The 15,757-nt window shown below is 38.1% G+C and overlaps 1 protein-coding gene across 2 annotated transcripts in view; it reads left to right on the plus strand.

Annotated features, from left to right (window-relative positions):
• Nucleotides 1-422: 422 nt before the first annotated feature.
• BANK1 (B cell scaffold protein with ankyrin repeats 1) overlaps nt 423-15,757 on the plus strand; it is a 130,574-nt gene continuing 115,239 nt past the window's right edge. The window contains exon 1 of one of the 2 annotated variants that reach the window (XM_010710042.3): nt 423-585. In XM_010710042.3, the coding sequence (XP_010708344.1) occupies nt 573-585 (13 nt within the window). In that variant the 5' untranslated portion in view covers nt 423-572. The remainder of the gene's footprint in view (nt 586-15,757) is intronic. The other variant, XM_010710041.3, reaches the window with a different exon arrangement.

Genomic DNA, 15,757 nt, shown 5'->3' on the forward strand with positions numbered 1-15,757 from the left:
AAAGGTGCCGCACTCATCAATGGCTCCTGACTGAATCTAAGGGCAAGCTCTCCAACATGCTGCTTTGTCTCACTTTTTACAGTTTTCATCTTCAAATTTCAATAAGTTAACACAGGCATAATTCAAAAGAGATGATAACCATGCTGTGCCAGAGCACCTTCCCGAGGAGAGGACTTCTCCATCCTCGGGGCACTTTTCACAGGCTGACGAGGGCTCCTCGGGACGGCAGAACCCCGCACTAAAGCCCCGAGGACACGGGAGGGTTCGGTTCCCGCCTCTTTTCTCCTCGAGTCCAACCAACTTGAAGGCTGGGGGCTCTCCGTGCTTGCCTCCGGAAGGGAGGCATCACAAGAGGCTAACCCTTCGCGGTCCCACCTGGTTCCGGCCCGCAGCTCTTCCCCCCACCGAGGGCGGTGTAGGGACCGGAGCGGTGGAGCACTGCGGCCGGGAGGAGCCGGGGGCGGCCCCACGCTTCCGGACCGGTAGCGGTCGACCGCGGCATAGGGGCAGTGCACTGGGAGAGCGATATACCCGGTGAGGGAAGGAGGGAGCAGCGAGCACGGCGCGGTGCGATGCGGCCTACAGGTCAGTGCGGGGCGGGCTGCGAGATGGAGGGGCACGAGGTCGCCCCGCTGCGGCCACCATCTTGTGGCTGGGGGCGAAGGAGGACGTGGAGATGGAGGAACGAGCTGCTGTTCGGCAAGCGGTGGTGGGCAGGCGTAGCGGGAAAGGGCTTGAGCTTGGCTTTGGGTTTGTTTTGTCTGGGCTCTCTGTGAAGGAGGGTTTAGCTTCACGGGCTGTGCAACCTTATCCGTGATGGTGCAGATAGTTGTGTATTGAGGTGTCTGGTGGACGGTGCGGCTCTCCGGAGCACACGTGGTGCCTTCGTGTATCCCAGTGGGGAGTTCGGCACCGTTGTTTTTTTCTTATAAAGCTGGGTGTGTATTTGGTACGTTCTCTGTTAATATGGCTTGTCCCAGCCAATTTTTCCTTTCTTTTTCCCTTGGATATTTCCAGTGACTGTTTTTAGTTCTCCCCAACAAGTTATGCCAACGTTAGTTCTGAGGAGGCTGCCCTTAGCACCTCAACACAGTTTTAGGTCACTTTTCCTTAAAAATGCCCTTCAATTGCAAGTGTTGCGCATTGTGCCTGGTTTTGCTTTGAACTATTCAACTTCTTTGAAGAGTGGGAAGTCTAGTACCAAGAAATTAGGAAATGACAGAATGATCATCATATGAGCAGTCCTATTCTGTCCTACATGCACAGCTGTCCTGGATAGAATTTTAATTGCCTAAGAGCATGATGTGTTAATAGTTAAAATTTGATTGTCCTCTTTCAGTCTCAGCTTAGTACCCAGCTTTATTGTACAGTACAGAAAATCCCCGTAGACCTTACACAGAAATATTCATTTCTTTATGTTTCCAATGGTTTGTCACATTATCTGTGTGCCTCAAAACTGCTAGCACATATTTTGTCACTTCCTTGGTGGATGAGAATGTGTTATCCTTCTGTTTACAGGTAGAAAAAATGATGAAGAAAGTAAATGATTGATGAATGTCACATGGAAACTAATGGCAGGCCCAAAACAGAATCGGGAGCTTCTGGCTCCAGGTTTTTCTGTTCGCTCTTCCCAGTTGTGTTTCTCCATTCACAGAAATACTATGTGTTCACAGCTCCCATTTTCTTCAGAAGGCTCTGCATTGCTTAAATCAAAACAGGGACTGCAAAGCTGGGCTCTCAAAGGAGAAATGAAAGATACGTAGCCAGATGCCAGAGGTTTGGCTCATTTGATTTGCTTCCATCAGGGAATTCAGTTTTTGTTTGTTTGTTGTTTTTTTTTTTTTCAGCTCTTCTATTAGTCAGGATGATATTTCATCCTAATTTTACAAGTGCTGCTCTGAAAGTAATGCTTCCTCTTTTATTATGTCAGCCCTCAATGTCATAGGGAGATGTTGGTGGTACGGCAGTAGAGGTTTGAACCTTCCCACCAGTATCTCATTACATTGTGTTGTCTGAGACAATGCCATCTGACACAGTAGTGTTTATGAAGCAAAGGTGTGGAACTGAATTCTTTCATGTTGAAAAAGTTGCATCCATTGACATTCATTGGCACTTGCCGAATGTTTATGGAGACCAATCAGTGTATGTGAGCACAGGGAGGCAGTGCATGGGGTGTTTCAGCAGTGGCAACAATAGCAGTGGATCACCTCCGCTGGTGCAGATTTTTCTGAGTACAGCACACAGGATCCTGCTCACAGAAGGCAAAAATACGTAGCTAATAGTGGTGACTATGTTGAAAAATAGTGTTTTGTAGCTGAGAATTTGCTCTATCAAATAGTGTTATTGTGCTATTTGTATTGCTTGTAGTTTCCACAGGAAAAAAATAAGAGGTAATACTTTTGAATTAACAGATATGAATGAGAAATCGAGAAATCGAAATCTGAAGGCTTGACTGCAGTAGCTCAAGAATTTAGTTTACTGTTTTATGTCACCATTTTAAAGGAGTACTTCAAATGTCATGGCAGTTTTTTTGTCGAGGTACCTAATATTTTGTTTCATTTCATAACATCAAAGTAACCTATTAGAATATTAATTATCAAGTGAAACAATCTAGTGATATTAGCATTGGAAGCCATGCAACTATGCTTACCATGGAGATGAAAATACAAGGAAGAGGCAAAGTGACTTTCCTAGATGTTTCGTATTAAAACGGTGGCAGATAAATGAATTGAGGACTGCCTTGATTGATACTCAGAGCTTCTTGTAAAATGAATTAGTATTTGATACTAATTTGATAATAGTATTTATTTTACTAATCTTTGGACCTTGATAAGGATTTTTCTATCTGGACTCCACTTGCAGTGCTGCAACCTTTTCTTAAAGAAAAAAAGTAGTATCCATAAGCAAAAATGCACATATGATAGCATTTCTAAATATGCCTATATGTTCCAGTATATAACTGTGTGTGACCTAGGGACGTAGTCTAAATTTTGCTTTTGTTGAATAAAGGCAGTCAGATCCTAGATATTCACATGAAATAATGCTGAGCAAATACATCGGAGCACCATAGAGATATGGCAAGTTTCCCAGCTGCTTGCAGCTAGTTCCACATGTTGGCATTGGCAGGGAAACAAATGGCTGTGGGCTCAGCCAGCAGTGGGCATGGTGGCCTTCTATGCTTCCATCATTTATCTCTGTTATTTTTTCATGTGCTGCTCTACACAATCCTCATCTTCCACCTACAGCCTCCATATGTTGAGTTCTCCCTTGCAGCTTTACCACAGCACCAAACTTTTCTTACAACAGTGAAAAGAGATCAGTTATGTCATGAAGGACTGACCATGAACCATGGGGTACAAGTTGCTTTGGGTGGATTGTCTGAGGTCTAGCCAACCTTGAATCTGAAAATTGTTTTGAGTGGAAGGTAGGTGAGACAGTCTTGTTACTTGTCAGTATTCAGAAGGAAACTCTAGTCAAGATGAACTTCTTGAAGCAAATACCATTGAACATGCTGTACCTAGTGAAGATAAAACATCCGTAATGCCTGATCCTTGATGACATCTGTCTGCACTTGTAGTGAGAGGTACTGACAGGATAACTTGCTAATGGCTGTGCTACATTTGAGTTATCGCTCATCCCCATACTTGTGAAGATGAATGTCACCACTGAGCTCTGCTGTTTTGCACTTCTTCTATATTCAGTGTGCATTTCTGTGCCTCCAGCTGTTTCTACGACAGTATTTACACAACAGGAATTCTGCAAGGGAATCTAGCCAGTGAAAATAAATATTTGAATTTTGTTTTTCTCAAGGACTAGAAATTGCTTCAATTTTTGGTAGCTTTAAAATATTTTAAACACAAACATACAGCAATATTTCAATGTTATTACTGATAAATGCAATGTCAAAGTCAAGAGACAAAAAAAAAAAAAAGGCAAGCAAAATAAAATATGTAATAAATTGGTAGTATGTCATTGGTTGTGTGTTGGCATTTTAGGTAGTCCTTTGTATATAGTAAGCATGATGTGCACATATTTGTGTTTGTACCTAAAAGTATTCTTTAACAAAAGAGAAGGATTTTCAAAACTGCTGTTGCATCTGCTTAATTTCTAGGGGCAGTTCATCTAAGGCTATGAGGTTGAAATGCAATATATTTGTCAAATCACTTATTTTGTACTTATGCACCTACTGGGATGCCTACTTCCAGTGAGTTGCTGAATCTGGCAGGTTTTTGTAGCTGAAAAAATAATTGCTCTATATTGTCTTAATAGATGCCCGTATTTCTTAATTCCTTCAGCTTATAAGAAAATATTTGCTTCCTCTGAAGTCCATCGGTCCTGTACACGTTTATTGCTTGTCTTTCTGCTGTCATGAAACACGCTGTAGCAGTTTCCTGGTTTTGCACATGAGTTTGGAGTAAGGAATTTGGAAGTAATGAGGAGATGCGTTCTTATGTCTGAGGCTCTTCATCTTATTCTGTTATCTAGCAAAACTTCTTAAAACCCACACTATTCAGCTAAGAGACTTTTGTGGCTATCTTGTCATTCTGCCAAAGTGTACTGCAGCTTCTGTCCAGTTCACATTCTCAGTGGTTTTGATTTGTCTGCTCTCTAGTGCATTCCAGTCTTTGTATGAGAATACCCATACAGTTCAGAGGGATGAGATTCAGGAGGTTGTGATCAGCAGTGCAGAGTCTCGTTTTGGGGTCAGGCTCGGTGATCTCTAGGGGTTCCTGACAACCCTCCTAATTCTGTGATCAATTTGCTCCTTGATGTACTCTGCTGCTCTGCACCTCAGCTTTCTCTGTGTGGGGATGTGTATGTGTTCAGTCTGCTGAACAAAGCAAGCTATTTTCCTGTCAAAATGTAATGAAGTAGTAGTATTTTCTCTTGACATTGATATCATTACACTTTCTTCCAAACAATGAAAATGCTGAATGTTACTTACAATAACTATTAGTTATTGTCCACTGTACAGGTAGAATGATAACTCAGAAAAATAACCAACTCTTATTTTTTTCTTTTACTTCATTGAAATTACATTCAGTGAAATGTTGTTGTTTTGTTTTTTACATCTCAGACTAGAGATATGATTGAAATAGTGTTATTTATTTTCTAATGGAAAATAGAATTCTGGAAGCCTTTAAAAAATAGAAAAATGTGTCGAATGGTTTTTATAACTTAAACTTTTAAGAAATTTAACAGTGTATTTGTTAAAGTTTTTCATATAGTGCACCCATCTATTTATTCATAACTTTCATTTATTCGCGAAACATTTACAATTCAAATAGCTGAAGTGAAAAAATACTGTGCCTGGAATGAATTGAACAAGAATAATTGAAAGCCATTTGAGAATGGAAAATAAAAGTTCCCATCTTAAGTAGTGCCTGAGTGGAGTGGAGTGGGGAGGAAGGGAAGGTCAAATACAAATGCTTGAAGCAATTTCATGCTAAATGGTAGGGCACAGAAGAAGAAAACAAACAGTACCTGAAGTAGGCGTTTCCTTGGATTTTTAGGATTTATAATTCAGAAATCAGCATAGTTAGTCTCTCTTTCTTAAGCAACAATGTGCATGAGGGACAAAAATCTGCTTTTAATTAGCTGTTTTGTTGTTCATATTGTTTATCTTCTGATATTGATTGGCTTCTTTTTGAAAATATGAAACATAATGGGAAATTGGTAAACATGCAGTATTCAGTATAAAATCCTTTGTGTAAGTATTTTTTTCTAAGGTTTTGTTCCTTTTCTAAGGTTTTGTTCCCACTTCTTAAGTGTTTGCAGTAGCAAACCAGGTTCAAATCAACTATGGCTACTAAGCACGTAAAAGTAGCCAAGAGCGTATGCTCAAGTGCAGGTATGAAAAATCCACAGCCGGTGACAAATGTAAATAACAACATAAAAGCAAGCTTACACCCACCTAAAACACCCTTCAGTTTTGCTGAGCTTCTAAAAAGCAGCTGGCTTCTAATGTGTTTACGATTTTGGACCTGACTTTAAAAATAGTAATGGCAACAATACAGGAAAAAAGTTCTCTCTGAAAAATACTGATAGTCATTATTCTTAAAATATTCGGATTTGTTCAAGGAAACTGAAATAAATGAAATAAATGTAATGACTTTGGTTAATCTTGTGTTTACATCCAAGCAGGTCAAGCAGGCCTTTGAGTAAACCAGATAAACCACACAAAGGTGTTATGGGTCCCTTCAGAACATCACTTTTAGCAACTTAATCATATTTTTTAATGCTTAAAGATAATTTCCATTTCAAATTTCAAATATGACTTATTTAAATAGCAATTTTAAAAAGTAGGCCTATGTGAACAAAAATGTAATAAAGATTGAATCAAATAATAGAAAAGTCTTGCTTGGAAAGGATGTTAAATATTATCTAAAAAATTGTAAAAATGCATAAAACTGAATAATGCCCCATTCTTCTACTTTCTCACAAGATGTCTGCTAATGGAGCATTTCACTGAATCTCAGTTGCTGCTGTAAGTTTCTTCCCTGTAGGAATGTAAGGACAATTCCACCTTCAGTGCATGTCAGGAAATCAAAGTTTTTTTGCCAGTGATTTTTAATCAAAACTTCTTAAGGTTTTCATACTTGCATTCTATTTTTATAACTCTGTAATCTTATCAGGAAAACTTCCAGATTTGTTTGTGTCCCTTATCAGTTCTGTTCCCTATTCAAGATTAACCATTTTAGAGGATGACAAATCTAATTTGGACTTGAATGCACGAAACAGAGACTGTAATAATTAAATTGGAGGAAAAATATTTTCTGTGAAGATTTAAGGCAGAATGTACATTGATCGGTTTGGAAAGAGAAGTGTTTGCTGCTTATGGGGTACACTCAGGACAGTTTCATTTTAATTTTCTTACAGCACTCTTGCCAAATTATTGTCATTTGATTTTCTGCAAGAGCTTAGAAACAGTGCTCTTTCATTGGCAAACCCTCAGTGTATGTATTTCAACACTGAAGAAGTTTATAGAATTCATTAAAATGGCAATCCATATTCCTGTGTTGTATTTTGCAAGTAGATCATGTATGCTGTAAATTTTGTACTCCTGCATGCTGTCACATCCATACTGTTCATTATGGATGACGTGTATGATATTATCAATAAAGAAGAGGCTGTGTGCAAATTTAAATGATGCCTTGACATCCTAAAAAAGCAGAACTGTACTCTGTGACAGCAGTCTCGTTGAATTTAACATTTCAGAGACTTAAATGAAAAGCTAGTCTTTTTTTCCCTAGGAATAGCATTGAGTGCTAACCATATTTAAGGTATTATAAAACAAAATTCTACTTTTATCTCTCATCACAATTACATCACATATGACGATTGTAAAATTGAAATGGTCAAAATGTACATATTTTCCCCAAAGCAACACCATTTTGTTTACTGTAGTGATAAGAGTAATGTTTTAACAAACTTACAGCAAAGAAGTGTTTGCCTGAAATAATCCAGAATTGGGTAAATAATAGTTATGTAGTTATGGTCTAAGTCTTTGTTGAAGAAGGGGTAGGATTGTTTAGATAAACGTCCAAACTTTTTTTTTTTTTTAAACAAAGTCCTGAATGCATAGTTCTATTCTTAGTGTAATTTTAAAGGCTTGTTCACTGAATTTTAATGTCATAATAAGCACTTCATTTTGTTCCGTTTTGTTTTAGTCCTAATCAGTCAATTCAGATACCCCTAAATGAATCAGATACCACAGGACTGTGGCCTCTGGAGTCCATAACATGACTTCTGTGGAATTGCCAGTGTTCCAAAACCTTACTTGAGTCACTTGCCATGGCAGAGGAGTGCAAGAGTTAGAACTCAGATGCATGCTCTGCAACCAAATGTTGCTACTATTTAGCCTCGCGTAACCAACCAGCAAGGACTCTCAGTTCCTCTGTTTCACAGATACAATAAGGCTATTTCCACACTGTTAAATAGTGCTCCCAAAAGGACAGGATTTGTGGAGACCAGCAGTGGACATGAAGCAACTGAGAGCCATGCAGCATATATTGAGAGGAAGCTTAGTTTGGACTTGCTCTAGCCTTGTCCTGTGGCTGTAGCAGGTGGAACACATTGGGTGTGACCCTGAAGCACCTGTTCTTCTTCTGTTTAATATGAAAGGTTTTGGTGTTCCAGGAACAGCTGGTGAGTTGAAGCAAAGCATGGTAAATGGGGATAATGAGATGGTGTGTTTTGAAGGTATGCTTTTATCTTAACTAAATATTAATGTAAAGTTGCTCTGAGACATGGTTGTTGATGTAATTGGCAGTCATTCCCTTTATCTTAACTTTAGCGGTTTGGGTTTATCGTGTGCTTCGTTTTCTTCGTCAGTAGATGTATTTAGGCAACTGCAAGGCAAAGTAGGCTGTGGGTATATTCAGAAGGTGCATGTTGCTACGGTGTGTACGAGTAGCTGTATAGTAGAGATGTGAAGGGCTGCTGCTTTTGTCAGCTATGAATTTTTTTTGTTCTTATGTTTGTGTAGTTACAGAAGTAATCTGCAATAAATGGAAGATGATGGATGGTCAGTATATGCTTCAGAGGAGGAAATGTAAGACTGTATGTTATTTCACATCTGTGCCAAATATGATTAGATGTTATTTCACATCTGTGGCAAATATGATTAGATGTAATAATGTGGCATAGGTTGGCTTGTTAAACTCTAGAATATTCAGGAGTCTTAAATGTATGTACAAAGAAAATGCTGGTAGTTGTTCAGAATATTGAAGAGAAATGTAAAAACTTGGTTATATAGATTTTGTAAAACAAAGAGGGGCTCGATTGTGTAAAAAGCACGATGCTTGGTAATTGTTTAGTCTGGTCCTATCTCCTTCAGTGACTACATTTGATTCTCTGACTGTAATGGGATAGGGTTTAATTTGGTTTCAGTAATGGTTCAAGAAGGATTCGTTTTCATATTCTGTACACTTCTAATAAGGTATGGAAGTAGTTTGCTTCCAGTGCTAAAGCTAGCAGTGACACACATTGCTTCCAGTTAACATAACTATAGTTACCCTGTTACTATCCAACAATGAGAATGTATGTCAATGACAACGAAGCAGAGTTTGTGGGTATGATTTTAAAAATCCTTTTGCAAGAACCTGTAAATACAGAAATTGAAAGTGATTTATTCCCAGAAAGTGGTCCATTTGGTCAAAGATAGCAGTAAAGAGATTAAACATTTCTTTAATGGCTATCCACTAGAGGAGGACTCAGTGTTGATACCCAGAGAACTTTCCAATTGGGTCCCATTTCAGGATCAGTAATAAGTTGAGAATTCATCTTCTGTAACCTGAAAACATAATTGCATGCACTGTACTAAGGAGATAAGCTTGCAGGAAAAATGTCTTTTGAATCTCAAGTAACCTTAACCAGTATTTGACCATTGCAGTTGTTTTTGCAGTATTGTTGGTGAAATGTGCCAAGTCAGACTCACACTCGTACAACTAACTTAATTTCTTTCTATGTAATGAGCAGAAATAAAAACGGTTGGTTTGATAGCTGTATCTAGAATTCTTGTCTTAAGGCAGTAGAGGGGAAGCTAAGGTAGGTTTATTATACAGAAATCTTCTTTCTTTTGAGGTTGTTGCTGAACATACTAGAAATTGTTTAATTTAGCTTGGTTTCTAACTCACTGTCTTGTCATTGCTCATTTTATGAAGCTATGAATTTATGTAACTATTTTCTATGTCATTTACTTCTTTATTTCTCTAATGAACTTCTTTTGTTGCTATGAATACTGTTCAAAAGGCTGGTACAAAAATATAAAGTGTTTGTCCAAAGCTGATTAGAGATTATATAGAGATTACGCTGTAGATACTTTTTGTTTGTCTGGTTTGTTCTGTTTGGTTGGTGACCATCACTTTTGTCAGAAAAGGACAAAAGAAAAGGACTGGAACTAGAGGAGATGGTTTACTACAGCCTGGTAGTAGCAGCAGCTTGAAGACATACGTTTAATAGAGACCATTTCCTATTGTTTTTCTAATTTCTGAATGAACACTAAGTGAGATGCATTTTTAAAAAAAAAGTAATAAGACTGCAAAAACAGACAAAAATCAAGCTGCTTGATTTTTGGGGTCGTAGGAATCCTCACTGGATTCTCTGCTGTCTTGGGGCAAAGGAAATGTAGCCTTAAAAACCTGAACCAATTAGGGCTTTGACTGCTCTGAGAGAGTTCTACCAGACAGGCTTCCTATGGCAATCATAATCTGCATTTTAGGAGCTGTTGGGATGTCATCTGTGGTTAATTCAATGCATGTGGTACATTGCAAATGCAAGGAGCACATCAATCTGCTGAAAACGTTGCTGTTTGCAAGGTCAATGCTTTCTGTTATGTTGCAGTAGTTGTTACGTGCACCATTTTCTGGGGATACTTTCTCTTGTGATAGGACTAAAGGCACTGGATTTCATACAATTGTTTCCTTTTAAGCTAATATCTGCAGAGCAGGTTTTCCATTCTCAATTTCTTACTTGCAAAAAAATAAAAAATAGGAATTTGAGAGAAAGTGGAGTGACAGTGGAATCAAATGTGGCAGAGAAAAAAACAACAGAAGGCAGAGGAAAAAGCAGAGACATTGAATTTAAATGAAGAGAGTTTAAATGTGACCATAAATCCAGAAAACAGTGGAGGAAGTCAAGATAGGCACATCTAGAGAGATCCTGGTAGATGACGGAAGAAACACTGGCAAGGGTAAAGAATTAAATAATAGGACAATTCTTGGTTGTGGTCATGATTTGTAGTAGTTATAACATCAGTTGATACAAACTTGGTGCAGCTTGTACAGATTTTCTTGTAGCCTTTAGAAGTTGTTTCTGGGGAAAAAAAAAATTAGTAATGTATTACTTCGTACTTCTTCATACTTCATTGTTATATTTTTGTCTTCATTATTTGTTACTATCTACAGCCATTCTGAGTTATTTAATTATGTTCTGCTAAAATGTACAAATGGTTTAACTTGCTCTCCAGGAAGCGGCTCTAAGCGCAGTTTTGCCTCAGTTGGGTAACAGAAGGTAATCAGCTGTGAATGGACAAGGCTCTAGCAGAGGATAATGCAGTGCTGATACATACACAGTATTTCATATTCAAAGCATGGATCACACAGAGAGGCCTAAAACAGAAGATAAGGCCAAATCACTCTTCAGAGCTCAGTGAGGTCTGCAGAGGGATCTAGAAACAGCTCTTGGGGCGTAACGTCAGCTTTGTCAGGTTTGATGGTCAGGCACCTCTCTAGTTGAGGTCTAAGTCAGGTCTGTGCTGTAGAACAGACATCAGGATGTTACATGGCTCTGTGTTCCCCTTTGTCACTGCAAGGAAGGTCATTAGAGTTGCTTTGGAGAAAAAGATTGAGCCAAAGTTCATCCCATCCAATTTGTAGGAAAATTGCTGTGTTGAACTCCTGACTTCACTGAACTTAGAAAAATGATGAAGATAAGAGGCCTAATTTTATACAGATAGAGCAAGTATTTGTTCTCGCAAACAACTTAGCAATTAGCAGTGGAAGGTGCATAAATGATGAAAATGTTCTTATTACATTCTAGTTAGTAGGCATTTGAGAATACAAGTGCAGCCACTCTGCTGGCTGATACAGTGACAGCAGGAATGTCCCATGCTTAAAGCTAATTGCTTTAATTGAAACAGGTGTGCCACAATACTGCAGCAATTTAGATACTTCATGATCTCACTCTGAAGTTTACAAGCAGGCTTTTATAATTTTCATTTCCATTAGTGGAAAGTCTCTGAGAAACAACATGACTTACTTGAAAATGTTTTCCATTATCTGCAAGTATTTCTAAAGTGCTCTGTGCTGTCCTTCCCACGATGAATCCATTTTGGCTTGCTTCAGTGGATTTGCCTTGCAGAATTCCAGCAACCAAGAGCTAAAGATGCATTTTTGAAATGCATTTACTGGATGTGTGTCAGGTGAGCTGACTGGGAAAATCAGTGCATTCAGGATGGGTGAGGGGCCCATTGGCCTTGGCCCATTATGCCAAGGCTGCTGATCAGGGCTGAATTAAACGTTCTTATTCTGCTTCCAAATGTTGAATTTCAGGATTTGCTTAGATTGGAAAGGTTTTTTTTTGTTTTGTTTTTGTTTTTTTCCCTTATTTTCTTACTGTACATCATTTTAAGTGATCAGGGCAAACAGTATGAAGAGATGAATGGATACATCTTTCTGATCTTATGTAGGGACCAAGAGACTGAATGTCTTTTGTTTCTAGCACAAAGCTGGATGCACTTGGTATTTGTGCTCCTCATTCTCTCTACAACCCAAGTGAAAATGACTTCTAAGAAGAAATGTTTTGCAAATCACCATGCAAAGATGGAAGTCTGAGCCACTTCTCTTCTCATGCTGCATTTTTGGCATTGTGTCATGACCACTTACCTTTATTTAGCAGTTCTATGTGTTTTAACAAATTTTTGTTGATGAACAATATTTTATTACATGCTGATAGAAATTATACCCTTCTTTCCCAAACATCTTTAAGGCTGCCATTTCAAACAAAGCTTTGTTTCCTCTCCTTTGCCTTTCTGATGTGCTTTGCAAACTTCTGGAGATTTCCTTTCACTTTCAAACATACTTGCTTTTTTCCCCTTCCATAATGTATCTTTTAATTGTCGTAAAGAAGGCATTCTTCTGCCTTGTGCACGCACCGGTAATTGATTCCTGCTTTGGTTGCAATAGACTGCAAGGATGCTCTCATCTCTTCCAGTTTTCATTAGATTGAACATGTCTTTTCAAGGAAGGCTTCAGGTAGCATGTTTTGTGAGGTGGGGGTTTTTGTCACCTGCACATCAGTAACTAGCAAATAGTTTTGCTTGTCAGAAGAACCTTTCCGTGCTGTGGATGATTGCATAAATTCTCTTACTGTTTCTCAGTATTCAATAATACACTTTATTTCTACCTTTGAGTCAGTTTCCAAGTAAGAGTAGTTGAAGCATGGCTTAATTTTGTCAAGATATGATGGTTTCCATTACATTAACTTAAAAGGGAACAAAATTCATCCCAACTTGCGTTATATTCCAAGTGCAGTGACTTCAAAGAAATATTCTTTGAGAGGTGAAAATAACGAAGGTGAAAAAGCTCAATTTGAAAAGTTAAGAAATGTTACTATGTATTCAGTTCTGGGTAGTGTTGCCTTAAAGCTAACTTTCAGCTTGTGTTGTTTCACGTGAAAAACGGTGTCTCGAAGATGGAGCTTGGCGGGAGCAGTGGTTTTCAACTGAGTAGTGTTCAGGCACTACAGTGTTACACTGGAGTGAAATTTCTAAAGGTGAAACACTAACAGGAGCATGTAAGGTATATGAAGTAGATTTTAGGAGACTTTGTAACCATTCTTAGGGTAAACTTTGGAAACATTTAAAGTCATGCAAGAATTTTAAAATACTGTTGTAGTGTTTGTTGTTTTTTTTTAAAAAAAAACTTTTAATACAGTTTTGAGAAAGTAATATGTAGTTCTTGCATTTAACCTCAAGGCTAATTTTGAAGGATACTTTAATAACAGGCTGGAAAAATATTCATGCGTGTAATTGAGAACATTTGATTTGCCACGGGTAACTTAATAACACTAGTTACCATCTTCAAACCAATAGCTTTGCGCCAAATGGCAGTGTGAAATATGCCAATTTCCTCAGCAGTGTGACTCTTCCCTTTCTATGGAGGTAGAAAAGACAAATGAAATATGGCAACTGTATTAAAGTTTTATGAGATATCATAGAGCCTTTCTTCCATCGTGTGTGGTATTTGATACATTTCACTTCATTTTATACAAATAAAGCATTATTTCTCATTTCTCAGATAAAAAAAAATCAATATTGTTCAAAAGTACAACTGAGCCTTCAAAAATATCTCAAAAGTTCTTTCTCATTCACACTTAACTAAGATCAGAGGCACAGACTTGGTTGCAGATATACAGTACAAAAAAAGAATCACTTCATCTGCTTTTCTCATTTCAGGGCAACTTGATTACTTTTCTCTTTAGAATTTCTTGAATGTCCAAGCCTTGCAATTTCCATTTGCACAAAGGTGAACTTTATACCTTATGTATACTTCTATATGATTATAATTTAGTGGCAGGTCTTTAGAAATATTTCTGCCTAAAGAGTTGCATCTCTGTGCACGTGTGGAGCTCTTCAGCTGTGCCTGAATAGTTGGATCCAGTCATTCTTTCCTGCTCTGGAACCTGGGAGTGCCTTTTGGGTGCCTCCAGTCTGCAAAGGAGCAGGTGCAGTTGTGCTCCATTCCTCCTGACTACTGTCAGCATGGAGAGGATGCAACCTATTGGCCAAGGGGTGCTGTGGCAGATGCCAGCACATCCCACTTGTGCATGATGAGGACGCAAGATTCTGTGAAACAAGAAAAAAGGGTCTTTACCCTTCAACTTAAATATGCTTTCAGAATCAAACCTATTTTATCCCTCCCTGCAACTCCATTTGGTTTTGACCTTACCCAAATTCATTATAATAGAAAAAACACAACTGAGCGTGAACTGAAAATGAGACCTTTTAATTTAGACTGAATGTGAACTTTCTGGGCATAGCAGAGATTATCTCAAGTGAGATTAATATTTTATTCTACCTGTGTACTGTGTTAAGGAACTCCTATGCTGTATATCGTTTTTTAGTTCCTCAGAAAGCATTCTGAAAAGCCAAGAGTTCACAGAAACGCAGGAAGAGTGGTGGGTGCTCTAAATGCCTCTCTTCTAAGGGGAAGTGTAATAAGCCCGATTTGACCTGTAACCGAGGCAAGGCTGAGTCACTTCGTGAGGGACTGAAGACCTTAGGGAGAGATTTTGGATTTTTGTAATTCAAAATTACAAGGAAAAAAAAAAGTTACTGTGGCTGGCAGATTAAACTAAGCAAGATTAAATGCAGTGTAAGTAATGAGTTCTTACATCTTTGTGGGTTAACTATCCCCTTTAAATAAAGAATATATATATATATTTTAATGACTACTGCAGTGCTCTTAGAAGTTAAGGATTGAAAATAGAAGTTGCTTGGTACTTCACATAATTATCAAACAGTCAGATCATATTCAGGGAACTTCAGCTGTGCATATCGTTTCTTCTTTTGAAACTGAGCAACAAGCTTCATAGCTTTTTGGTTTTATTTTTATTGTGAGAATTGAAGAAAACCAGATGAATTCTGAAAAGAAATACCATTGTAGCTAAGTGCTGTAAAACCATTAGTAGATTTCTTATCCTTGTGTTATAGAAACCACATCGTTTTTCTCTGGCTTAGATGAGGAGTATGCTATTTTATTTTTTTATTTATTTCTAGTTACATTTTAGCATTTAAGCAGAAATTGGAATTTTTACTATGGAAAATGTAACTGTCTCCTTTTTGAAAATATTTAGACACTCACACTGTTCTAGTGCATTAATTAGGTTCAGCCGTCTGTCAGCCACTACTGTACTGAGACAGCCCTTTATAATTTCCTGTGATATAAAACTTCTTGAGAGGACAAGTATTTACAAGACTTTAAAAGAGGGCAGCTATCCTGCAAGCTGTTGATAGACATACAATGAATACTAGACACTAAGCTATGGCATTCTTGTTCTACAAGTTTGCCTGCCTTCAGCTGGGTTGACTTTGGAGGCTCTCCTAACAATGATCAAAGTTGTGAAGGAATTTCTTACTAAAAAAAAAAAAAAAAGGAAGTACCAATAATTAACAGACTAATCCTGGGATCTGCATTCACTTTCTTATTTTGCACCACGGACTTCTGTAGGATTCTTTGCAGGTATTGTTGCTTTA

This window comes from Meleagris gallopavo, chromosome 4 (genome assembly GCF_000146605.3).
Source record: "Meleagris gallopavo isolate NT-WF06-2002-E0010 breed Aviagen turkey brand Nicholas breeding stock chromosome 4, Turkey_5.1, whole genome shotgun sequence".
Classification (NCBI taxonomy): Eukaryota; Metazoa; Chordata; class Aves; order Galliformes; family Phasianidae; genus Meleagris; species Meleagris gallopavo.